The following is a 27,785-nucleotide window of genomic DNA, read 5'->3' as shown; positions in this document are numbered from 1 at the left end:
CACTGATAGCTGATGTGTAGTGAGCATTCTGGTGCACTATGGCTGCTGTCGCATCATCCAGGTGGATGCTGCACATTGGTGGTGGTGGAGGGGAGTCCCCATTACCTGTAAAGCGCTTTGAGTGGAGTGTAAGCAATTATTATTATTATTATTATTATTATTATTGAATCGCCATTAGTTTCACAGTTGTTCAGTTGAATTGAGGTTTGGCGATTGAGATGGCCAGTCCAAAATTTGTATTTTGTGTTCAGTTAACCCTTCCTTTATTGATTTGGATGTATATTTTGGATCATTGTCAAGATGGATTTCTAAATGGTGTCTATACAGAACATCCTGGTATTTGTTGGATTTCATGATTTCACAGATGCAGCCATACCAGTGAAACCGGTTTGTTTACAAACAATGTAGACAGGAACTCAGAGGTACAGCCAGCACTCCCAGACAGAGAAATGCGATAATCGCCTAGCGCCAGGTGAATGCACAACATTAATGTAGGGCTTTCGGGCTCACGTGGATTTGCGTCCTACACCCTGCAGTACCACTGTGTACATACAGTAGGAACATGTTGTGATATTTAGAAATATAAAAAATGTCAATATAATGCCAATAATATTTGCTATTTTAGTTTTTCAGAGAAATGTTTATTTGTTAAAAGAAAACTGATGGCGACAGCTGGGTTTGAACACTCGACCTCAAGGTTATAAGTCAGACACTTATGCTATCATGCCACAGAGGCAGTCATGTGACAAACACATATCAATGGAAAGTCTTATACTTCTCTTTGCTTTACAGTACATGAATATGTATCCATATTATATTCCCTATTAATCCAATTCTAAAAGTATGCTTATGTTTAATCTGATAATGAGCGTTTTTGCAGTTAAAACGATTAATTTTTACAAAGTATATAAAGGTGCAGTAATATATGGTCAGAAGGAGCACGTAAAAACGATTCCGAAATAACCACATGTAAGACTTTGATGCTTAAAATGTTTAGGGAAAAATTGAATATTGGTGTGTATTTTTTCTTTAAACTACCACAACCAGCAATATACAGTTTACATAATATGTTTATGGTCCTAAATTAATATCATTTATGACCTTCAGATGCGTTATGCTCCTCTTCTTTTTATGCTCAGCTACTAAAATTTCCCTTTAGTTGTAAAATTGCATATAAATATTCAATACTTAGCAGATTAAAACGTGCACAGTAAAGAGATTAAATGATTAAATCTTTCCACTACTGACCAATGCACCACGAGTGCCCCTGTTGGTCATTTTGGCCAGCCAATCATGTACCACGGTACGGTGTGGTGGCGCACGCGTTGCTGCCCGCGGTAGGGGTTTGTACCGCGAACTTTGAATGGCTTCATCTGTAGATGCAAAACAACCCTAAAATATATGAGACTCCCCCACAATATTTAACGGTGGGTATGAGTGTTTTTCCAACACAAGTTTCCTTTTTATTTACACCAAACAGAACTCAATATCTCCAAAAAGCTCCGTTTTCATTTATGGATGCCACTTTCATGCATGTGATTTAGAAGTAGTTTTCAGCTGAAGGTGCCAGTGTGTGTGGAAGCTATTGCCCTTGGAATTACAGTTGCCTCCCAAACCACTTGTTACGCAGCATGATGTATAATGATATGCTATCATCCTATTCCTAGCAGGGTAGCCTCTTAACTAGGTATCCTTAAATTTCTTAAAATGAGCACTGCAACAGAAAGTTGTAGATTCAGCTTTTTGTTAATTGTTTTATTGCCATCCTCCCACTTTTGCAAACTATTTGCCTGCTTTCTTCAAAAAGCTCCTGGCCATAACCATGATGATACATGTTACTACTGAATGTTTTCAGTGTTCTGAATGACACATCCTTTTATGCCACAGGGAAATAGGAACCCTTTGGAGGCCTCTGGATATTTCTGGAGACCTCCACAGTACTTCCAAAGAGCAGAGTGTTACTGTATGTTCTCCCCATGTTTGCATGAGTTTCCTCTGTGTGCTCAGTTTCATCACACAATCTAAAGACATACTGGTAGGTTAACTGGCTTCTGGGAAAACTGGCCCTGGTGTGAGTAGGTGTTTGTCTGTGTCTGTGTGTGTATCCTGCCTTGTGTCCATTGGTTGCCAAGATGTGGAATTTTATTTACGTAATGTATGAGTAAATGCTACCCTCTTGTTTTACAGAATTCAGTTAATTATGACAAATGCAACTTTAGTCTGTGCAGTGCTACTGCAACACATTATCCATTCCATAACTCATTCTGTTATATAATGTTTTTGTTTCTATTTTATTAGGTTTGTGATTAAATCTTGAGATCCAAGTCACAGGTCTTAAGGATTTTTAAATGAACAAATTTTATTCTTTTCAAGAACTACAAGCACAAATGATCCCACATAAATGTCAGCACAGTAGGTTGCATCATTCCTCTGGCCAGCAGTGTCAGAGAGTGAATTTCTGACACTTATATAAAGACCACCAATGGAGGTCACAGCAAAATTTAAAAAGAAGATTTATTTGTGATACTTTTTTGTCTTTAAGTAACTTTTAGTATATTTTATTTATTACTGTTTTGGTATTGCACGTCACTGGGAAGTTTGGCCTCAGCTGTCAGAAACTACACCTGAGAATAAGAAAAGCTAATAACAAGAACAGGCCATTTGACCCAAGAGTGTTTGTTATTTTTCTGTATATCAAGTTTTTTTTTTTATCACATCCTTAACTTGCAAATTCTCAATGTAACCACCTCTACTAGGTGCCCTGGCAGATTTTCACGTGCATTGATAAAGCCACACTTCGACTACAGCAATATGGATAACTATCACCAAAAATCATTTACGGAATAATTGCACCCATACACAAAATGGCTCAGGTATATTGTACAACACTTGACTGTCAAACCCTGCAGCTCAGGGAAGAATCATGTGAATTCTACATGATTATCTGGGAGCTTTTCTCACACAAGGACAAGTTTTTTTCAGTACTTCAGAATCTTTGAGTAAAATCTTCAATTATCTGTTGATGGTATTGGAAGGAGACCTTATAAAGAAGCCAAACAAGTTCAGGAAGCCAGCGAAGAAAATAAACTGCACATAGTATTCTTCAGGTGAGTAAAAATACTCTGCTTAAATTTTTTACTTTCACCCCAACAGCCATATTCAATTTAATACATTTTGTTCTTCAATTCAGTAGGAGTTTTTTAATATATACAGTGCCTTGCGAAAGTATTCGGCCCCCTTGAACTTTTCAACCTTTTGCCACATTTCAGGCTTCAAACATAAAGATATAATTTTTTTATTTTATGTGAAGAATCACCAACAAGTGGGACACAATTGTGAAGTGGAACGAAATCTATTGGATTTTTGAAACTTTTTTAACTAATAAAAAAATGAAAAGTGGGGCGTGCAAAATTATTCGGCCCCTTTACTTTCAGTGCAGCAAACTCACTCCAGAAGTTCAGCGAGGATCTCTGAATGATCCAATGTTGTCCTAAATGACTGATGGTGATAAATAGAATCCACCTGTGTGTAATCAAGTCTCTGTATAAATGCACCTGCTCTGTGATAGTCTCAAGGTTCTGTTGAAAGCGCAGAGAGCATCATGAAGACCAAGGAACACACCAGGCAGGTCCGTAATACTGTTGTGGAGAAGTTTAAAGCCGGATTTGGATACAAAAAGATTTCCCAAGCTTCAAACATCCCAAGGAGCACTGTGCAAGCGATCATCTTGAAATGGAAGGAGTATCAGACCACTGCAAATCTACCAAGACCTGGCCGTCCCGCTAAACTTTCAGCTCAGACAAGGAGAAGACTGATCAGAGATGCAGCCAAGAGGCCCATGATCACTCTGGATGAACTGCAGAGAACTACAGCTGAGGTGGGAGAGTCTGTCCATAGGACAACAATCAGTCTTACACTGCACAAATCTGGCCTTTATGGAAGAGTGGCAAGAAGAAAGCCATTTCTCAAAGATATCCATAAAAAGTCTCGTCTAAAGTTTGCCACAAGCCACCTGGGAGACACCCCAAACATGTGGAAGAAGGTGCTCTGGTCAGATGAAACCAAAATCGAACTTTTTGGCCACAATGCAAAACGATATGTTTGGCGTAAAAGCAACACAGCTCATCACCTCAACACACCATCCCCACTGTCAAACATGGTGGTGGCAGCATCATGGTTTGGGCCTGCTTTTCTTCAGCAGGGACAGGGAAGATGGTTAAAATTGAGGGGAAGATGGATGCAGCCAAATACAGGACCATTCTGGATGAAAACCTGTTGGAGTCTGCAAAAGACCTGAAACTGGGACAGAGATTTATCTTCCAACAAGACAATGATCCCAAACATACAGCAAAATCTACAAAGGAATGGTTCACAAATAAACGTATCCAGGTGTTTGAATGGCCAAGTCAAAGTCCAGACCTGAATCCAATCGAGAATCTGTGGAAAGAGCTGAAAACTGCTGTTCACAAACGCTCTCCATCCAACCTCACTGAGCTCGAGCTGTTTTGCAAGGAAGAATGGGCAAGAATTTCAGTCTCTCGATGTGCAAAACTGATAGAGACATACCCCAAGCGACTTGCAGCTGTAATTGCAGCAAAAGGTGGCTCTACAAAGTATTAACGCATAATAATTTTGCACGCCCCACTTTTCATTTTTTTATTAGTTAAAAAAGTTTCAAAAATCCAATAGATTTCGTTCCACTTCACAATTGTGTCCCACTTGTTGGTGATTCTTCACATAAAATAAAAAAATTATATCTTTATGTTTGAAGCCTGAAATGTGGCAAAAGGTTGAAAAGTTCAAGGGGGCCGAATACTTTCGCAAGGCACTGTATATACATACTGAGCAGAATTGAAATTCAATAAATACATATTTGAACCAATAGCATTGAATTCTTTTTTAATAACTCTTGATTGATAATTTTCCTATTTTTCAGGTTCTTGGCCACTGGGAATTCTTGCAAGACTATTTCCTTTTGATCAGGTTTGGCAGTCAGCCCTTGTGAAAATAGTACCTGAGGTACACATGTTGTTTGGCACTGACTACAGCTACTGTATTATACTAGTTCCATAGGAAGATGACTGGATAAAAATAGCTTGTGGATATTAGCGGAGATGGTAATTTCTACATTTTATTGGTGTCATTGATGGCAAGCATGTGGTCAAATAGGCTCCTGCGAACTTTGGATTCAGCAACTACAAATATGAAGGATCACTTCTATTTTGCTAATGGCACTTGGGAATTACATGTGCACTACTATTCTATCACTGATGTTGGAGTATGTGGATCGTATAGTGGCGCCGGCATTCAGCAAGAAGCATACTGGAGAAAGCCTTGATAAATAATTGTTTTCTATTCCAACTGCTAGACTCCTGTCTGGTGCACTAGAGTTTGGAGGCTCTCATGTGATGGTAGGAGAGAAGTAAAGTACCAGTCTGACAAGACCCTACTTTGGAAGAAACCTGACAAGAACTGAATTTAAAACTACAAATTTATATCAGGCTGTCAAGAACATGTAGAGTAGTGGAAAACATATTTGGCTGTGCACAAAATGCAGACAAACTCATCACGTGAAGATGACTTTGATGAAGAAGACCTCAGTATACCCAACTCAGTCATCTTGGTGAAGCAGCAAGTCTTTGTTTGAGGGGAATACTTCCTCTAAAGAAGCTTTTACTGTAAGATAGAAAATGAAAAAAAAATGGTTTCAAGTAACCATCTAATGAAATCTCATGGGAAAGAGCCCTTGTTTTCATTCATACTGAAGATCACTTGTATAAAACTTAAGAGCTTATTATACTAAGGAATGTAATAGGTTTGTGTATATGTTACAGGGAAAGTATATTAGTATTGTGTACAATTCCTAGCAGGGCCAGCCCTAGCTTTTTAAACCTAGGCAAGACTGTGAAAAGGGTCCCCTCCAGATCACGATTTGCACATACACTATTATTATTAGCTCCCAACATGACCTTATTTTATTATTTAGAACAATTAAATTAATTATTTAACTCGAAAAGTTTTATTATGCAGCTTTGAAGAACAAATAATAAGTTCAAGTGAGTTCATTCACAATATCCACATTTAATGAAAAACAGGAGAAACCGCAAGGAAAAAATGAATTTTAATGCCAATTATCTCTAAGTGGTGAACAGCATTTTGTTCTGTATATTAATTAAATTAATTATATAACTTGAAAAGTTTTATTATCCAGCTTTGAAGATCCCATAATAAATAACTTATAAACAAAAACACAAGACACACATTTTACAAAATGGTAAAATGATAACATATATTTTAACATTGAAAGTAATCAAAAGGAGCATTAATAACAATATTTAATGATGAACAGGATCTCTGTTTCTTTTTTTAAGAAGTACTGCACTGAACCTTTTGTAGAAATTAATTGTAGAAATATGAAATTAAGTAAGGAATATACTGTATAAAGAGAGTAAATCTGAGCAGATATGACCTCAGGTATGTTTTAATCAATCACTCGGAGAGAGATTGCCATCCAAAGTGCTAAAAGTTGAGTTCACAATATCCACATTTAATGAAAAACAGGAGAAACTGAAAGAAAAAAATGCATTTTAATACCAATTACATCTAAGTGGTGAACAGCGTTTTGTTCTGTATATTTGCTGTCACGCTTTTTTTTCCCTCATGGCAGCACCAATTCTAAGCCAGGCGACCCACAGCATGTGTAAAACTGGGGGAAATGTGAATCTGTTAAATTATAGTAAAAACACCTTAGGTAGTCTATGTCTCTAGCTTGAAAATGTAACATGTCTAACCGTCATTAGTTATGTGGATCTGACTGACTCAGAACCAAAAGAAATACAAATTATTACACGATTACACATACTGTACATTATTACTATGTCTTGATTAAGCGTACCTCTGGTTTGAAATCGCTTACCCTGCTCTTCTTTCTACCCTGCTAAAGGGACTTTTTGTTCAAATTTGAATGTGCCCATTAAAAACATGTTGTGTTGCACATTGAGGGCCCCCCTGACAGTTGCCTAATTTGCTACTCCTAGGGCAAGTCCTGATTCCTGGGCATTTTATGCCTAGGAATGCCTAAAAATCCTAGCCAAAGTATGAAAAAAATTCTTCCATAGATTAAATATAATGCTGGGTTTTTTTTCCGGTGTGTGTGGGAAAAAAAGTTACTTACCCGTAGACTGTGTGTAGTGTTTCACAAGGCGCATATGAATCTTATGCGTGTTTTGTGTGTACAGTGTTTCACAAGAACTCATATCCACGTATTGTATGTACAGTGTTTACATTTTTAGTGATGTTTGAAATGGAGAAAGAAACAGCTGTAGCGGCGAGGCTTATTAATAAGAAAGAATTAAGTGTTCTGAGCCTTCCCAAATGAGGCCCCATTTCTCTGTTCATCTCTGTGGTGCAGCCACAGAGAAACTATTCATGCAAGCTGATTTAGGGTTCCTTTGATAAGGACAGCTCCCGAAGGGGGATGCACTTAGCTAAGTCTGGCTATCATGATCATTGGTCATCCATTGGTGCCTATCTGTCTAGGGAGTGCCAGTTGGACATCTGGACTGCATTCCTAAGTGTCAGGAGTAAGTGACTCATATCTCACCTTGATCAACCAATCAGGGACTGGTAGGGCCGAGTAACCCACGTGGGACTCTGATGCCCATGGAACTTTCAGCCAATCAACGAGCTGAAGTTCCTCCAGGTAAAAACAGGCAACACAGAGATTCAGAAGGGAGATTCAGTGAGATTCTGGAGAGACTTCTGAGACTTTTCTAAAGGGAATTCAAAGGAGAATTCCAGGGCAGGACGGCCCAGGAGCAGAAGGCTCCCAAGGGCAGGACATTCTCGCAGCGCGCCTCCTGACCATCCTGAGACTCAGCCCGGACAACCACGGAACGGCCAGTGTGTCCAAGTGCCAGAACTTTCCTTTGTTCTAAGAGTCTAGAGCGGAGGTTGCCAGAGAGTAACCAGAGGATCCACCCGAGGTGAGCACCAGCAGCAAGCCTCGTGAACAGGTCGGAACTGTGGACAGCTGAATCACTATTCAGAACTAGCTCTTCATCAGGAACGAACCGGTCCTCTTCCTGACTTGCTGGGACTCACAGTCATCTTTTCTCCTGTGCACAAACTGTGCTAGTTAAAGCCAACAGTAACTAGCCGGTCCCATATTGGCCCATATGCGATTGGTAAATAGGGGAAAGATGTCTGTATAATGCGAAACTCACGTTGGCTTATACACAATTCCATCCCCAACAAGTTTACGTTTTGCGGTGCGGAGTAACACAAATGAACGCAGCAGTCCGCAGAGGAATACACATGATGCTAAATTGTCCCGTGTGCTTTGTTTTGGAAGTCGTAATTGGGAGGTGCTCCTCACTTTTCGTGCTATTTTCACTAAATCTTCTAAATTGCTGTAAATATGAGTGGACAAGAATCTGTCTAAGAAGTGTGCTGGTGATAAAATAAAAATAAAAACTTTTTTTCAAGGTAAAGTCCTAAATTTACTGTATTATTTCTTTATGTATTATGAAGTTAACGTATTTAAACTGTGCTAACATTTTTATTGGGATACTTATTAAATTGGTAAGATTTGGTTAGGTTTTGAGTGGTCTGTCTCTAACCCTATTTTTCCCATAAGCCCTATTATTTTTATTGCGCAATTTTGAATAATGCGAGGTTTTACAACAGGGGGGTCCAAACTTTTTTTATTGGGGGCCATATGGAGAAAAAAATATGGAGCGGCAGGCCACAGGCTACCTCTAATAATAAAAATAAACAAAATACCAGATATAAGTGCATTTTATACTGTAAGCTTGAAATGACCTATATAAATAATGATATTATCTAATTTTAATATACATGCAATATTTCACTAACTTAACTCACAAGTGATGACTTTACTAATGGGAATAGTGAAATAAATTAACTTGCGGGCCGTTTCAGTAACAGTGGCGGGCCGCAATTGGCCCGCGGGCCATAGTTTGGACACCCCTGTTCTACAGGAACGTCTCTATTGCGTTATAGCAGAGATGCCTGTATTAGTAAAGGGAGAGTGGATTAAACTGTTTCCTAAGCTCAGCCTGAGTCCTGTATGACAACTGAAAAAACATTCTCAAAACAGTATACATCATCTAAAGGAAGTATGTCATGTGATTTCATGTGTCATGTGTGCTCCAATCCTACTAATGGAGGTCATCACTGTCGAGACTGGGCATCATGGTCATGTTATCTGTGGCTATAATTATAGTGAGGATGAGGAGTAAGAAGGATTCGGCTCGAATGTTTTGTGCCCTCTATGTGTTGTTAAGCAAAACACTAGGGGTGGGTTCCACCTCTGGAAAAAGTACTGCAGTATACCCCGGTACACATGCATGTACCGCGATACGTACCGCAAACTATTTTGCATGTTTATATATGGAGACTCTCATAGTTTGATTTCATGATTAGTAAAGCATATTGAGTTGTATACAAAATAAAGTAATGAAAAGAACTAGAAATAACACTGAACAATGTAACAGAACAATTTAAAAACATGCAGATTTTGTGTCAGTCATTAAATGATGAAATCTTTTTTCACAAGGTATGGGAGGTTAATTTTGCTTAGCAAGATCATTTTATCTGTCAAAATATGACAGGTGCTTGTAAGTTAAAATTTTTTCAATACAATAGCCTGGCCAGTACATTTAAATGATGACATAAAGTTTTAGTTCATTGTTTGTTTGACATTAACAATAACAGACCTGTTTGTGTTATTAAAACACATTAACTTTACAATATAATAATAATAATAATAAACTTTATTTTATATAGCGCCTTTAAAGGTGGCTTCTCAAAGCGCTTTACAGGATGACAATAACAATAAATAAGAAGACTACAACAATAAATAAGAACATTTCACAAGATAGGACACAATTATAATTACAACAATACAGCAATAACAATAGAGGAGACCGTGGAAGATGGTATTAAGAAGAGCAGAGGAGAACCAGTTAAGTAAAGGCTTTTCTGAAGAAGAAGGTTTTGAGTCTGGATTTGAAGGAGTTTAGAGAAGGTGACCAATATCCTTGGGCAAAGAGTTCCAGAGCTTGGGGCCATAGCAGGAGAAGGCCCTGTCGCCCATACAATGTAGACGGGCTTGGGGGACAGTAAGGAGGGCAGAATTTGAAGAGCGGAGGTTGCGAGGTGGGGAGTAGGGCGATAAAAGTTCAGACAGGTATTGAGGTGCCAAGCCATGTAAAGCCTTGTAGGTGAGCATGAGGATTTTAAAGTCTACACGGAATTTGACCGGAAGCCAGTGCAAGGACTCCAGGATAGGAGTAATGTGAACACTTGCACTAGACCTGGTCAGGATTCTGGCTGCTGAATTTTGGACATACTGCAGCTTGTTCAGAGTAGATTTAGATACCCCAGGGAGTAGAGCATTGCAGTAGTCAATTCGAGAGAATACAAATATGTTGATCAGCTTTTCAGCCACAGTTAATGATAGCATAGGGCGTAGTCTTGCGTTATTTCTAAGGTGAAAAAAAGATGTTTTGACAGTATGCTGTTCATGTGGGTCGAATGTTAAGCCAGAATCGAATATAACCCCAAGGTTTTTCAATTTTGATTGAAGCTCAAGTACAGAGCCATCTACAGACAGGGTTACAGGACTGGCTTTACGAAGTTGATGGGGGGTACCAATAAGCATGACTTCAGTTTTGTCACAGTTAAGATGAAGGAAGTTTTGAGTCATCCAAATTTTTATGTCAGAGATGCAATTAGATAGAATAGAGACAGCCACATCAGTGTCGGGTTTGGTATGGATGTATATTTGAGTATCGTCAGCGTAAAAATGAAAGCTGAGGCCATGTGATCTTAAAAGCTGACCAAGTGGGAACATGTAAATGCTGAAGAGCAAGGGGCCCAGTGTTGAGCCCTGGGGGACACCAGACTTGACAAGACCAATTTCAGACCTGTACCCATTGAGAGAGACAAAGTGACAGCGATCAGTGAGGTAAGACTTAAACCATTTGAGGGCAGTGTCAGAGACTCCAAACATAGTCTCGAGACGAGAAAGTAAGATTTTATGGTCAACAGTGTCAAAGGCAGCACTGAGATCAAGAAGGATGAGTATGGAAAGAGAACCCGAATCAGAAGCTATTAGGAGATCGTTGGTGACTTTGACTAGGGCGGTTTCTGTGCTGTGAAGTTGACGGAAGCCAGATTGGAGGGGTTCGAAAAGGTTGTTTGTCATGAGGTGGTTATGTAACTGAAGTGTGACAGCACGTTCTAGAATTTTAGAGAGAAAGGGTAAGTTGGAGATGGGGCGAAAGTTGTTAAGATTGTCGAGAGCCATGTTAGACTTCTTTGGCACTGGGGTAATAGCAGCAGTTTTGAGGACCGTTGGTAAAATGCCGGTGCTCAAGGATTCATGTATTATATTGAGGACAATGGGACAGAGAGAAGAGAAACAGGACTGGAATAAAGTGGTGGGAATGGGATCTAAAATAGATGTGGTGGGTTTCATGCGCGTAACTAGTTTGTTTAGGGATGCTGAGTCAAGAAGAGAGAAGCTGGAGAGACGGGAACCAGAGAAGTTGGATGAGGAGGGAGGAGGTGTGGAAATTATATCCGTAGTGGAGAGAATGTGATGCCCGATGTTGTCAATTTTAGAACTAAAGAAATCTAAGAATGTGTTGCAAAGTTGTGATGAGGCAGGTAATGTGGTAGGGCAGTTTGGCTTGAGCAGTCTGTTGATGGTGGAGAAAAGATGTCTGGGATTGTTTTGGTGATTTTCAATGATGTGAGAGAAGTAGGTGGATCTAGCAGACTCTATAGTAACCTTATAATCAGATAAGTAATCTCTCCAGGCCTGATAATGTACATTTAGGCCGGAAAGACGCCACCTACGCTCAAGTTTGCGAGAGGCTGCCTTCATGAAACGCAGATGGTCATTGTACCAGGGGGCAGGGCGAGAGTTTTTAAAGGAGCAAAGGTGTCGAGGGTAGATAAAAGAGCATTGTCAAGTAACTGTATTTTGTCCTCTAGAGGGTCAGAGGAAGAGAAACAGGATAAGGAGGACAGAACAGAATTTGCAAACCTTGGGTGATCAATTGATCGCCAGTTGCGGAAATTTACAGAGCGTGAGGGGGAAGTGTTAGAAACAGGTAATTCCAGATTGAAGAGCATGGCTAAGTGGTCAGAGAGGCCTAGATCAAGGGGGGAGCAGTGGGAGACAAAGGAGTCATTTGCAATAATTAGATCTAAGGTGTGTCCTTTGTTATGTGCAGGGGTACAAACAAACTGAGTAAGGTCAAAAGGTCAAAGCATCCCAAAAGAAAAAGGAAGTCTTTAGCCAGACTGGAAGAGGTTGAATCAATGTGTATATTAAAGTCCCCTAGAATAAGGATCCTTTTAAATTTAAGGGATAAGAATGAGAGAAAATCAGCAAACTCACCTAAGAAGACTCCACTGGGTTTGGGTGGTCTGTAAACTGTGGCAATAATAGTAGATTGGGGGATAGAAACATTTAAAACAAGACACTCAAAAGAAGAGGGAGGAGGTATAGCTATAGGACTTAGACTGTAAAAAAGGTTGTAAATAACAATGATGCCCCCGCCTCTGCCTGAAAGACGCGGAAGGTCAAAGAAACCATATCCAGGAGGAACTAGTTGGTTGAACAGGAGTCTATCATTTTGTTTGTGCCATGTTTCGGTTAAGCACAGAAGGTCCAGTTGTTTTTCTTTGATAATGTCACATAAAAGAAGAGCCTTGCTGTTAACGGAGCGGGTGTTGAGTAGCGCTGATCTGGCCAGTCTCGGGGATGCAGGGGGAAGCGGAGTGCGCTCCAGGTGCGGTAGTGAGAGGAGATTTTTTAGATCGGCGCCGGTACGTGATGGACTTACAGACGTGTGCCGAAAGGCAGGGATAGAGACTCCGCAGGCAGACGAACGAAGAGAACGGCATCCTGTGCTGCGATGGATGTAGCGAGTCGGTCGTAAAATCCCATTAAAACAGCATTAATCGAATGTGTCTTTGACCAGGAAGTAGCTTTGTTTTAGTTGAAGTTGCAGTGCAGTGTACCTCAGAGACATGATCGATGAAGCGAGACGGGAAGGAAATCCAGAGAAGGCGGTAGCAAGAGGTGAAGGTCTTCAGTTGAGTAAGTTCACAATGCAGTGGAAGTCGCATTTGTGAATTTGTAACGTGAAGCGGATGAAAATAGATAAATTAGAAATCAGTGTAATCGAGGAGAAAAAGGAAAAAAAAACATAAATAAGTAGATAGAAATGAAAAAAAAACTGGTGAGAGGAGCGGCAGCCAAATGCGCCAGCGTTCCCTCTCGACCGGAAGAATCAATTTATATATATATAATATATTTTTGTAATTCAACAGAATGACATATTATTGGAAGGGGAAATACTTGTGCAAGGTACTAAGTTTGCAGTAGGTGACACTGAATCAAATATTATATTGTCTGCATTTACAAATAACGGACCAGTGAGTCTTACTTTTAAGGAAAGCCTTAACAGCAAATGGAATACAGTTTAGCTGTGAATAACAGACAAAACAGACAATGCTGGAATACAATGTTTAAGGGTCTTTATTTTCCATGCCAACTACAGGAATTGTCACTCTCTTAAATTTGCAGTGCTAAACCTGTGGTACATATGTAGCCACTAAAACGCGTGGTATTTCTTCCAAATATAAAAAAAAAGTTGAGTTGTGCATTGCGGTACGTAATTCACTGGCCAAAGGTGATTGATAGGTGGCATCTGTGGTGCATTAGATCTTAGTGAAACAATTGCTTCATTTAATATCTCTACTGTGTATTTTTACCATGGAATTTTACAACTGAAGGGAAATTTTGGTAGCTGAGCATAGAAATAACAGGAACATAATGTCTCTGAAAGTCATAAATGATATAAATTTACGAATATAAATATACACACTGTATATGGCTGATACTGGTAGCTAAAGTGGTATTAAAAGGACCACTGTAACTGAACTATAATAACGTGTCTTACCATTATTATAATAATAATTTATTATTAATAAATAATAATTTCAAACTGCTTGTATTTTGTTTAGGGTCATTTGTCACTGTTTTCATAGCATTCACTTTCTTATTAAAATGCTTATTTTTGAGAGATGATACTTCAGATGTCAATATTTGTGAACACAGAACCTTCAAAACACAACTTTTAAACAACATCAAGTACCTGGTTCCATTTTTAGAAACCTGATTTTGAATAAAGCAGATCCCAGGTGTAAGGGGTTTAACATGAGAATTACTATTAAAAACCTACTGTATGTATGCAAAACACCTGACCATTTAAGCAGAATAACATGAACTCATGGGTTCAACCCATCTTTAGTTTGAAAAACTGTATTTTCTGTTTTTATTCAGATAAGAATAAACTATTTATGGAATTCTTTGACAGGAGGAAAGACGTTCTGTGCTCGATAGCTTTTTCACCACAGCATGCATTATGTTCTATTTTTCATTTTTGAGAGACTTCAGAGCACTTCGACAGATAAAAGCAAAATGTAACATAACTGTAGGTCCCACCGCTACCTGTACTGGATAAAGCGGTTAGGAAATAGACCGGTGGATTTATACTTGTAAAAGCATTCCAATTTAAATGCAGAACAGAAGATATTATTAATAATATTAATAATGAACATTAACCAGTTTGCAAACATGGATACTGTCAATAACGGGTAAAAACAAGCCTTAAAACAGAATTGTATATATATTTTATCATTATGATCTAGAATAAAAAAGTGGTATTGAAAAGGCCACTGAAAAATGTACTGAAGTGTGTGAAAAGATCTGTGTGTAACTGCAGCCAAAACGCAGGTTATACTTTTAACAAACTGTCTTTTGGAGTATTCAATGCTTTCTTGGTGTGTTGCCTACTTGTAGTGGGTGGAGAGTGTGTAGGGTACAGCTAAGCTTGCATTTGAATTGGCAATCTCTTTTCTTGTCTGAGAAGGCTTTGGAGCAGTTTACAACAATTTTTTTTGTGATGTAACTTTGAAGTGCAATGGCAAATGAAACCAATTGTAAATAAAAGGATATTGTCAGTTGTACTATTGTGTTTACATTGATGTATTTATTAATTTTATATATAGCAGTATATTTACATGACAGGAGTATCAGATGTTAAGGAGTTGGCCCTACCACCCCTAGGACAGACTGACAAAGCAATTTGGAAGGTTTAACAATCCAGTCGTTGCAAAAGGTGCCACCGCAGCAGCCACAAATAAATACAACTTTATGAACTTTTTTTATTTTGATTAGGACACTGGAGAAATAATATTGATTAAAACGTATAACTGTAATAAATTGTCACTTTTCACTCTTGTGTGTAACAAATACGACGTCATGAAACTTCTTAATTTTTGAAGAATTTGCTGCCAATACGTTTCAGAGCATCATTAACAATATTAATTTATTGATATAGATATGTGTATTTAGCTGGTTGTGGCATTAAACCAGTTCTCTATAACATCCATCTGCCAAGCTTTATAACGGGGATAGTTTTGACTTGGTGATGTGCAGTGTTACTTTGATATCAGACGTTGTGCATTTAAGTCATCCATCCATCAATTTTGCAACCAGATGCAAAGGAGGCAAGGCAGTGAACACTGTGGACAGAACTCCAGTCCATCGCAGGGCATACACAGACACAGTCAGACTTAACCTGCAGTATATTTTTGGACTTTGGGAGGAGACCCACAAGGACGCTGGGAGAACATACAAACTCCAAGCAGATAGCATCCCAGGTCCAGAACACAACCTGGGCCTCAGCACTGCGAGACAGCGCTGCTAATTACTGCACAACTGTGAAGCCCGAGTTTAAGCCAAAAAGCTTGTGTCCCTTCAGACCAAAAAACTTTTTGCCACATGTTTGCATGGGGTTTTTACAGTACATGCAGGCCAGCATCGTGGACAGGGATATTATTGACTGATGGACATTTTCTCTGTTGAATTCTGTACCTCTTTCAGAGTTGTTAGCCTCACATTTCCTGTTTAATACTTATCCAGTTGCTTAGTTAAGAGGGACTGCATGACCTAGAAGGAGGTGCTTATTTGTGCAAGGCACTGTATGGTCTTTTCAAAGCTGGAAAATAGTTTGACAGAAAAATATGTATGTTGAAAAGCAATTAAAGCAGGGACTTGGACAGAGATTTTTAGTTTACTAGATATGAAGTGTGTTGGCAGAGCCAGATTCCTGAGGTAAATAAATGATAAATGTTTTAATTTTTTTTAACAGGGCTATCCATGATGTGAAAGCTACAGATATGGGTTTAAGCAAAGTACGCTTCAAGGCAGAAGTGGATTTTGATGGGAGAGTCGTTACCAGGTCTTATCTGGAGAAGCAAGATATCGAACAGATATTACAGGTATGTGTGAAGAGTCATTAGCATGCATCTTTCAAGTAAGATTTTGGCCTTTTTAAAGAATGTATACTGTGGACTCTGAAATTATGTGCACACCTTGACAAATAAAGAAAAAAAGAGGTATAAAACAGATAGGTTTATTAAGCACTGCAATATATTTTCAATATAAGGAATAAATTATCCTGAATTAATGATTTAATGGAATTAACCAAGACAAATAAACCATTTCATTATAAATTATTTTTATACAGTTATTGGCACACCTGTTTTTAGTATTTGGTGGAACCTCCCTTGGCAAGGAAGCAGTAAGTCTTTTCTTGTAGTGCTTTATCAGGTTGGTGAATAAATTGGGAGGAATCCTCTACCGTTCCTCCATGGAGAACCTTTCCAGATCCTTGAGGTTTGTAGGTGTGCGTTTTTGGACACCCCTCTTCAGCTCAGACCGCAGGTTTTCAATAGGGCTTAAGTCAGGGGACTGAGATGGCCATGGCAAAATGCTGATTTTGTTTTCTGTCAAGTATTTCTTTGTTGATTTTGAAGTGTGTTTTGGATCATTGTCATGTTGAAAGATCCATCTTCGTCCAAGGTGCAGCTTCCTGGCAGAGGCAACCAGGTTTTTGGCCAAAATATCCTGATACTTTTGAGAATTCATGATGCCATGGATTTTAACAAGGGTCGCAGGACCACTGGCAGCAAAGCAAAGATCCCCCGGCATATTTTAAAGTAGGTATGATGCTCTTTTCGGTACATATATCCCTCTTCTTGCACCAAACATACCTGTGATGACTGTGGCCAAAAAGTTCAATTTTGGTCTCATCTGATCACAGCACCCGCTTTCACTCAAAGTGCCAGTGGCAAACTCCAGGCGATTCAGTTTGTTCCTCCACAACAGTAAAGGCTTTCTTCTGGCAACCCTTCCAAATAGCTTGCTGGCATGGATGTGTTGTCTAATTGTCATTTTTGAGACGGGATGACCCCACGATGCAACCAATCCTTGTATTTCCTTAACTGAAACCTATGGGTTTTTCCTTGCCACCCTCACCATCCTTCTCACTGTGCATGCGGAGACGATGGGCTTGCGTCATCTTACTGGCAAATTAACCACTGTTCCAGTGGTGTTGAATTTTGTGAAGGCTTTCTTCTGGCAACCTTGCGGATTACTAAAGCAGGTGAGCCCCACACTATTTGTGAAGAACTTTGTTTACCGTTGGCAAAAGAGCTGACACATATTATGTGTCGAGAAAAAGCTGCTAAACAGCTCGACCTGCTGCCGCTTTCGAATGACACAGTCACTGGTAGAATTATTGATATGGCAGATTATGTCACAAGTACGCTGATAGAGCGCGTTAAGATGAACAGATGCTTTTCACTGCAATAAGATGAGTCTGTAGATGCCGTTGATTTGGCCAATTTGCTCGTTTATGTTAGATATGAGTTTGAGGGCACATCCCATGAGGACTTTCTGTTCCATAAGCCGCTACCACAAAAGGTACAGGAGAGCACATATTTCAGCTTCTGAATGAATTTATCGAAGAGAATAGCATAGACATAAATGTCGGAATTTGTACAGATGGTACTATAGCGATAGCAGACAGACACAGTGGTGTACTTGCATGAAAGAGAGGTCGCTCCAGATATGAAGTGGACGCACTGCAGCATCGACCTCTGCCGGCTGCGGGCTTTAAACCGGCAACCTTTAACCGGCCACCGCTCCGCCCTCAGATTTTAAATGCCTGAGAATTTAAAAGCTGTTTGACTCTGCTGTCAAAGTTGTGAATTGTATCAAGGCCCAACCAATGAATTCACATATGCTTTGCTCGACTAAACAGGCTCGCCCCCCTCACTGAAATGGTAAGTTCTCAGTGCTATTTTTATTAGATGTGTATGTGAGTGTGTGTGTGCACGCGCACATGTTGGTCATTGAGATTTTCTGTGGTTCCCATGAGAAGATGACTTTTAGGTGGCACTTGGATGCTTTGGTTTGATCATGGTTGGTACTTGGTCCAAAAAGTTTGAGAACCACTGATCTAAGTGGTTTATTTTATGAAGATGTTTTTCTTCATATTTATCAAGGGGTGCAAATACTTCTGGAGTCCACCGTAGAACCTGAAAGTTATTCTAAACATTAAAAAGGAACAAAGCAAATTTAGAAATATTATAAATGCTTAATTGGCTTGTTTTTAATAGATAGTGGGTAAAAATGCTGGCCTATACAGCTTGTTAATAAAAGACCAAATTAAGCTTTTGTTCTGTTTTGGGTGACTGAATCAAGAGATGTCTTGGTCAGTGTTAAAAAATGGAAGGGTCGTTATATACCTGAAGGTAATATACGGTAAGTTAGATGTGCATTAAATGTACACAAGCTTTATTATAAATAAACACTTTATTATAAAACACAGTATATAAATTAAATTGTTTGCTGATTACTCATGGCTGAAATTTGCATTAAGACACAATATAAATGATCTAAGTGCGGAAGTAAATCTGAAAGAAGCACATCTTGTTCACAGCAAACCACAGTATAATAATTAAATAAACTCCTAATAATTATTAATTATATTTATTATTAATAAACAAACTATTTTTTTGTATATCAAACTGTAATTTTGTTTTTGTACACAAAAATAATATGAATTAATATTAATTCAATATTTTACATACTGTAATACACTGTAGTGTATTATATTTTAAATTTTAAAAAGTTTGAACAGTATACATCTTAAATTCTATAATTTCGAAAAAGATTGTCCCTCAGCATTGACCAGGATTTGAAACTAGGCATTTTCTGGCGACAGCCCAAATGCTTCCACATGCCAGGTTAAGTTTTCCAAAGTAGTGCAGTTCAACAACAGAATTTTTTTTAAAAAGTGCAGGATGCAAATGGTTAATAAAAAGTGGTACACAAGGCTTCAAATACAGCTCTGAAATATTAAACCTTGTTAATATCATATTTAAAAAAGAAAATACTTTTTAAATTCAGAGAGGGAATAATTATCACTCTTCATAAGCTTTAAAAACATTCAATTTAAAAAAGGATTTTTAATAAAAATGTACCTTAGGTTCTGATTTAAATAGGTGATGTTAAAACATAACAAAATGCAACTTGTCATTTTTGTTTTATTATGTGGGTGTTATTCATATTAATATCTGCCATTTACTGTGTTTTAGTAAGGACCCCAGAAGCCCTGGGGCCCTGGGTTCAATTCCTGAGGTGCTAGCTGTGTGGAGTTTGTATGTATGTTGCTTGAGTTTTCTCCTGGTGCTCCTGTTTCCATCCACAGTCCAAAGACATATTGGCAGGTTAATTGGCCTCTGGGAAAATTGGCTCTGGTATTGTGTGTGTATATTTCTGTGTGTGCCCTGCAGTGGACTGGTGTCCTGTCCAGAGTGTACCCTGTCTTGTACCCATTTCTTATTAAGATAGGTTCTGGCACCCCCATGACTGAGTAGCAATTGGAAAATGGATAGATTAATTGATACTATATAGTTATATAAAGTCATAGATGCTGAAAGTCATAGATGCTGGGAGATATAACAATGAAATATGATTGTGAAATTATATTTTTATTTTATTTTACTGCTAGTTTAGAAAAAAACAATTATTCTTCTGATGTGTTTTGGCCTTAAGGAAAGTAAATTATTTAGAGAAAATGAACAAAATTTTCATTTTAATGAAAATTAACAAAACAATTTTAATAAAAATTTACAAAACAAAACCATTAACAAAATTAATGTTTTTGTTTTGATTAAAATGGCCAGGAAGATTGACATTTTCAAAATTTAAAAGGAAACAAATTATTTCAAATCAATTCAGAATGGGAGGAATCAGGTGTGTGTAAAAGTAAAGAAAAAGTATTTTACTGGGTGAGCTATCAGTAAAGATAATATATTACAAATATTGTGGTTATTTAAAGTATTTCCCTCGCATTTTTACCTCTTATCATCTTGTAAATGAAATCATAATGTATTTAATTGGAATTGATTAACACAAAATACTATATAACACCTGTGGGCAAACTACGGCCTGCGGTCCAGTTTTAACCGGCCCTTGAGCTAAAAAATAAATTAGTCAATATTCGCCATATTCCACTTTATTTTGTACTGTTTATTGTTACATGTTATTATTTGTGCCGTTAGATGGCGCACAAATGTTTTACCACAGTGATTCCAAACTGTGCATCGCACCACCTTGGGAAGGCGTTATTGTTGGTCAGTGGAGTCTCAGGTATCACCAGTCAAAGAAAAATTTTATTACGAGCAAAACCCGCTGTTCATGCACACAGAATGTATGAGTCGCACACCACCTAACTAGATGGTGTCACATTGAAGTCGACAATCTGTAAGCAGCGTTACCGCAGCTTTGGTGTTTCATGTTTCTATGAATGGGTCATTTTGTGAGTTTTCTGTTACACGATCACAATTGAGAGGTTTTTAAATCTGAGTAAAAACCGGGACATGGAGCATAGTTCTAAAGATAAATGGAAACGCAAATACAGAAAGTATGACGACAGTTTCTTGAATTTCGGTTTCACATGTGTCGAAGAAAACTCAGTCTTCACTCAGGTTAGGAGATTGTCAAACAGAGATCTTTAATACAATCAGCTGAAGGGGAGCATATCACAGAGAAAGGGTTTCCCCTAACACTCAAGACATGCTCACTGGACTGAAGTTATACTTTCCTTTTTATACATTAAAAGTAGGCAAGTCTTTAACATATCAAAGGAACATTAAGGGAAAGGGGCAGTGTCAGAAGTCAAACAAACAGGACAGGAAGATGCCGTTTGGCATCCTGCAATCTGTTTCATTTCTCTCTGGTTGAATGGGTGTGAGGAATCACAGGCTTTAGTTTGCATCTAAGACAGTGGTCTTAGGTGCGAACAGAAAACCTTTCCCGCGCATAGTCACTGTCCTGACCTTTTGACTCTGTCTTCCACACTCCCCCCTTTTGTGCATTAAAGCACAACCACTTTATTATTTCTGTTGTCTACATTATAATTGTTCCTGTTGTCTGCGTTGTGTTTGTCCATTGTACTGTGTATGTCCGAGAGATCAGCACAATTAATAATTCCAAAAGTGGATGTACACTATTCTACTAAGCTACTACTCTACTCTCTACTACTCTTTCAATGCCTATCTGCATCAGCCTGTCAATTTCCTCTTATTCTTGTCTCCTTTGTTCTTTACATTTAATTAACATTAGCTTTACATCTGTGTTGGACATCTGGGCTTGGATTTCTTTTGATGTGCAAGTACAACAACATTTAATAACTGAAAAGCATACGTATACTCCAATTACACAGCCCAATAAGAGCAATAATCCCTGCAATATAAAGGCACCTAGATTTCCTAATGCACCACTGACCCAGCCCCATAGGGTCCATCCTGGGGTTTCGTGTAGTTTAGCGGCTTCCTTGCGAATGTGTTCAGTAAGATCGGAGATTTCTTCTGAGCTGTCTGGAATGTAAGTACAGCACTCAGAGCCTATGAGGGCACAGGTCCCCCTTTTTGCAGCTAACATAAAGTCAAGGGCCATCCGATTTTGGAGAACCATGGTTCGCATTGCTTCCAGCTCGGCAGACAGTTTGTCAAGGCTTCTACAGTGTCATTGCTGACACGTTTCAGGATGCTCGCGAGGAGCCGAATTTCCTTCTTGGCCCTGCCATCCCCGTACATGGGGAACAGGACAGCTGCCAGCCAGTCGCCTTTGGAGATGGCCCGTTTGTTTCGGTTATCATAGTGCTTAAAAGGGAGAACGGTAGAATGCCGCATTGCTGGTGTAATGTTGCCATAGCCGGCACCAGTTCTGTAGGGTTCGGGCATTTACTGGGACAATTATTAATTGTAGCAGTAAATCACAAAGTTGATTCTTTTGATGGCTTTAGAATCCAACCATGCGACATAACTCAAACAACGCACACACACAGGTACTAATACACGAGGATACATTTATTAATACATAGAATATGCATGTAAACTAACAGATCTTATCGAGAGGGTTATCAGAATACAAAAGGTATGTATTCAGTCAGTTACAAAGAGTAACATATATCAAGAGGACATACGTTCAGTATATCATTCATTAAGACCGTTTCGTAAATGAACTTGGTTATAACTTCTACATTAGATACTCAAAACAAGTACATAACCCTTAGGAATTAAATTGATATCAACTGGTTGGGATAACAATTGAATTCTCGAGCTGTAATGCATTGAAGTTGAATACTCATCCAATCTCTGGGGATTCAGATCTCCTACGGGCACAAAGAAACAGTTGCAGGCTGTTGCTGTCCAATCCGCGCTGTCTGGCTAGGTGCCAGGCTGTGCTGTGCGGCTTGCGACGGTGCGCTGCTGATGCTCACTGACCGGCTAGTTAGTGTTGGCTTTAACTAGCACAGTTTGCGCACAGGAGAAAAGATGACTGTGGGTCCCAGCAAGTCAGGAAGAGGACCGGTTCGTTCCTGATGAAGAGCTAGTTCTGAATAGTGATTCAGCTGTCCACAGTTCCGACCTGTTCACGAGGCCTGCTGCTGGTGCTAACCTCGGGTGGATCCTCTGGTTACTCTCTGGCAACCTCCGCTCTAGACTCTTAGAACAAAGGAAAGTTCTGGCACTCGGACACACTGGCCATTCCGTGGTTGTCCGGGCTGAGTCTCAGGATGGTCAGGAGGCGCGCTGCGAGAATGTCCTGCCCTTGGGAGCCTTCTGCTCCTGGGCCGTCCTGCCCTGGAATTCTCCTTTGAATTCCCTTTAGAAAAGTCCACAGAATTATCCTCTGAATCCCTTCTGAATCCCTTCTGAATCTGAATCTGAATCTCTCAGGCTCTCTGTGTTGCCTGTTTTTACCTGGAGGAACTTCAGCTCGTTGATTGGCTGAAAGTTCCATGGGCATCAGAGTCCCACGTGGGTTACTCGGCCCTACCAGTCCCTGATTGGTTGATCAAGGTGAGATATGAGTCACTTACTCCTGACACTTAGGAATGCAGTCCAGATGTCCATCTGGCACTCCCTAGACAGATAGGCGCCAATGGATGACCATTGATCATGATAGCCAGGCTTAGCTAAGTGCATCCCCCTTTGGGAGCTGTCCTTTATCAAAGGAACCTTAAATCAACCTGCATGAATAGTTTCTCTGTGGCTGCACCACAGAGATGAACAGAGAAATGGGGCCTCATTTGGGAAGGCTCAGAAACACTTAATTCTTTCTTATTAATAAGCCTCGCCGCTACACTGGGGTAATGTATCCTATGTAACATGACCCTGCCTAGTCAGGTGGAAGCCAGGGATATGCTTGATCCCCACAAATGAAATAAATCCCATTGTAACTTCACATTCCAGAGGATTTGAAAGTACAACCTCTGCTGAAGTACTGGGTTGCATAAAAAACTGAGGAAGGGTCGGTGCGGTTAACTATCTTCATAGTAACATTCTCATAACAACCAAGGGTATAATTGCAGGAACTATTTCCCATATAGACAGTGCCATTGTTAGAATAACAGAGAAGCCCTTCAGCTTTGTAAGCCAATCATTAGTTCTTTGTGTGACATTATAGGGAGGTTTATACCATCCTCCAAAAGTGACATTAGTACTGTACAGAGAATACTTGCAGCCACTGGGATACCATTTTTTTTTTTTCTCATCAGGTTGCCAATTTAACTGTTTTCCAGTTGCCACACATATCATCCCAAGTAAAGGGAACTGGTGCCATGGGGATACCTGCTCCAGAATTATGTGGGATATGGGAACAAACCCAGCATCCTGATTTATTCAATGATTTTGCATACTGGTATGTGAATTTAGGGAAAGAGTTACTCTCCCACCCCCGTGCAACACTTCCTAGACCACACATAAAGATTAGTAACAACATTTCAAATAAACAGCAGACCCTGCCTCGAGTCTGTAATTCAAATTCCATTCATCTTCTTCTGGGCCACTACTCCGGGCCTGCGTTGGTTCTGGTGGCACAGAACTTTCATCTTCTTCTGGGCCCTTTTTAGAGCCTGCGATGATTCTGGCGGGTCTGTCTCGTCGAGGTCAGGTGCAGTAGCGAGTTTGCAGTGGGACGCGTGGATCCATATGGGCTGGCCTTGACACTTTATGACAGTGTTGGTGATTAGCAGAACCTGGAAAGGTTCTTTCCAGCGAGGTTCCAGTGCCGTCTTGTTGGTATACTTTGATGTAGACCCAGTCTCCTAGCTGGATGGAGTGACATGGTCGATCAGGTTCTTTTTCCTGGGCTGCACATACCTGAGAATGGATACACTTTACATTTCTGATTAGGTTCTGACAGGACGAAAGCAACATATCATCCATGAAGTGGATGCCCATCTCTGCCATAGTCAGAAGGAGTGAGAAAGGGGCTCTCATGGGGCGGCCCATGAGAATTTCATGAGGGCTTAGCCCCGTTTTCCTGTTGGGTGTACACCGTATACTCATGAGAGCCAGTGGAAATGCATCTGGCCATTTCAACTGCGTTGTTATGCAGTTTGCCAGTTAGCCAGTTTGTTCTTCAGTATTCCGTTCTGTCTTTCTACCAGTCCTGCTTACTGTGGGTGATACGGACAGTGAAGATTCTGTTTATTCTGCAGGGCATGACATAGTTCCTTCATGATTTGATTTGAAAAATTAGTTCCTCGGTCACTGTTAATACTAGTAGGAATCCCAAACCTGCATACAAAGTCTTTCATCAGAGTTCTCACTACAGTTATTTGCATCAGCCTTTCTGCAGGGAAATGCTTCTACTAATTTTGTAAATTAATCCACTGTTACTAAGACCTACTCATATCCACAACATTTAGTCAACTGTACAAAATATATTTAAATATTTACAAACAATCCCCAAGGGGGAGGGTGTGCTGCTTGAAAAGTTTTCAGGTTTTTCCACATTAAGCTGCTGATAGGTTACACATCTTTTACAGGTTTGTGCAGCAACTGAAGCAAAATTAGGGGCAAACATTACTTTTGTTTGTATTGTAGTCACCATCCCCCCTTTGCTCACATGTGCCAGCTCATGGGAGATGTGAGCAAGACAGGGCAATTGAGCTCTAGGCTTTACCAGGCGGCTGTCCTGAGAACGCCAGAGTTTGTCAGGATGTAAGGAGCAACCAGGAGTCTTTATTTCATCTGCAGCTTCCTGTAGAATAGCCAATTCTGCACGGTCATTAGCGGTTTTTAATTTCTCATTTTTATTTATTTATTTTATTTTTATTTATTTTTTTGCTCTTGACATCCATAACAATAGTGGGCTATATTTACCAATTCTTCCAGATCTTTATTTTACCAACCAACACAGATGATTTTCAACAGGTTTTATTTTTTAGGCAGTTCACGTTACCTCTTGGTTGATGAATACCTGAATGTAATTCAAAGAGTTTGGCCGTTCTTTCTATACAATCAGCAGGGTTTCCTCCTTTATTTTGTTTGCGATTATGAATCGGTCTCTTTGAGGTGTACCGTATTTACAGTATAGCCTCTATTAACCTGGTGTGGGGTGATTCCAGAGCCGCACTCGTTTTGGGGTTTTGCACTGGCCAATTGGCAGCAGTTTGTGCATGTTGTCTAATTTCTGAAGGTGTAACAACTTGCAATAGTTTTATTTAGATCAGACCAGTTTGGATTATAACATTCTTTGACCGTAGTAATTTCTCTTTGGATTTTTTTTCAGGTTCTTCCCGACTATTAAGAAATTCTTTAACAATTTTTCTCAAATCACCGGGCGTCCGCAGCGAGTGAACTGTAACTAAAGTATCGTTCACGCTGGGCTGGTATATGGACTCTCACTCTTATATAGAGTATACAGTAAGCTGAGGTCCTTTTCAGGGGAGGATGAGTTGATTGTTTCCTCCTCATTCAGTATGATCTTACGGTGTTGTGTGAGGTAACAGCTCTGGAAATTTCCACTTCCACTTTCCACTTGGAAATCCTGTGCATTCCTGCACTCATGCAACTACGGGTGTCTGTTACCATTAGATCTAAATGCCTCTCAGAGTCTTTAGAGAGGGCTTACAATTCACTGTTCACAGGTAAGAAATGAGAACTCGAGTACTCTCTTTTTGGATCAGTAATTCACCATCCCCAGAACGCCAGCATTACTGCTTTACTGCTCCAGTCAGAGCTATACTCGGCTCCCAACGTCATTTAAACCCTGTTACAAAGTAATTTGCTCTTTTATTATGAGGTGTGTGTTTGTTTTTTTTGGGGGGTGTTGTGTATATGTGTGTCTGTGTGTTTGCGAACAAGAAAATATCAAACAGCGTACGCGCATATTCTACTTCCCACTTTCATTCACATCATACATTCCTTTTCCTTATTTTCCACAATATTCCTTTCTCGCCAACTCTTTCAATCGACATACTCTGCGTTTCTTTTATCTACTTAACCTTTCCCTTGTGCACAATTTAAATCACATTATTCAAAATTTCCCATACTGCAGTAATTACCAATTTAACAATTCACAATATCTTTATAACCAGGTAAACCCTAACCGAGTTTACAAACCAGAGCCCTAAATAACCAGGTGAAGTATCTTATTTAAACCTTCACAAAACCAGGTAAACTTTCCAGCAGTTCACAAACCAGAGCGCTAAATAACCAGTTGAAGGATCATTCAGATCTTCACAAAACCAGGTGAACCTTCCAGCAGTTCACAAACCAGAGCGCTAAATAACCAGGTGAAAGATCTTATTTAGACCTTCACAAAACCAGGTGATCTTTCCAGCAGTTCACAAACCAGAGTGCTAAATAACCAGACCAGATTTGTGTACACTATACCAGAGAAATCTGTAGACAATCTTAAACAAAATTCGACTGGCGTAAGCCCAACATGCAAGAACTCGGTCAGCCTGGGAAAGTCTCTTCTCGACACCAGATAGGGATTTCAAAAGGTCCCTTACCTTTTTCTGTTGGTGCGCTTGGTGTCAAGGAGGTAGTTTCCCAGTCCGATCAGACTTACTGGTTCGGCGTTGCCATCCGGGTCACGGCACCATAATTGTCGAAGAAAACTCAGTCTTCACTCAGGTTGGGAGATTGTCAACAGAGATCTTTAATACAATCAGCTGAAGGGGAGCACATCACAGAGATAGGGTTTCCCCTAGGACTCAAGACATGCTCACTGGACTGAAGTTATACTTTCCTTTTTATACATTAAAAGTAGGCAAGTCTTTAACATATCAAAGGAACATTAAGGGAAAGGGGCAGTGTCAGAAGTCAAACAAACAGGACAGGAAGATGCCGTTTGGCATCCTGCAATCTGTTTCATTTCTCTCTGGTTGAATGGGTGTGAGGAATCACAGGCTTTAGTTTGCACCTAAGACAGTGGTCTTAGGTGTGAACAGAAAACCTTTCCCGCGCATAGTCACTGTCCTGACCTTTTGACTCGGTCTTCCACACATGCACAATTG

General features: G+C 39.6%; 1 protein-coding gene and 2 long non-coding RNA genes across 8 annotated transcripts in view; all 3 read left to right on the top strand.

Moving 5' to 3' along the window:
- slc30a9 (solute carrier family 30 member 9) overlaps positions 1-27,785 on the top strand; it is a 125,644-nt gene that overhangs the window by 84,807 nt on the left and 13,052 nt on the right. For 5 of the 6 annotated variants that reach the window (XM_088627706.1, XM_088627690.1, XM_088627698.1 and 2 more), the window contains one exon: positions 16,263-16,392. In XM_088627706.1, coding sequence (XP_088483832.1) covers positions 16,263-16,392 — 130 coding nt within the window. Of the gene's footprint in view, positions 1-16,262; positions 16,393-16,975; positions 17,113-27,785 lie in introns of all 6 variants that reach the window. The other variant, XR_015935702.1, reaches the window with a different exon arrangement.
- LOC148677881 (uncharacterized) lies at positions 142-6,558 on the top strand. Its single transcript, XR_015935708.1, has 2 exons — positions 142-3,107; positions 4,937-6,558. It is a non-coding gene; the product is annotated as an uncharacterized LOC148677881 (long non-coding RNA).
- LOC148677880 (uncharacterized) lies at positions 11,972-13,331 on the top strand. The gene is made up of 2 exons (XR_015935709.1): positions 11,972-12,830; positions 12,997-13,331. It is a non-coding gene; the product is annotated as an uncharacterized LOC148677880 (long non-coding RNA).

Source organism: Lepisosteus platostomus, chromosome 1 (genome assembly GCF_059453375.1).
Source record: "Lepisosteus platostomus isolate fLepPlt1 chromosome 1, fLepPlt1.hap1, whole genome shotgun sequence".
NCBI classification, from domain to species: Eukaryota; Metazoa; Chordata; class Actinopteri; order Semionotiformes; family Lepisosteidae; genus Lepisosteus; species Lepisosteus platostomus.
Note: the sequence above shows the minus strand (reverse complement) of the source record. Positions and strands in the feature narration are given on the sequence as shown.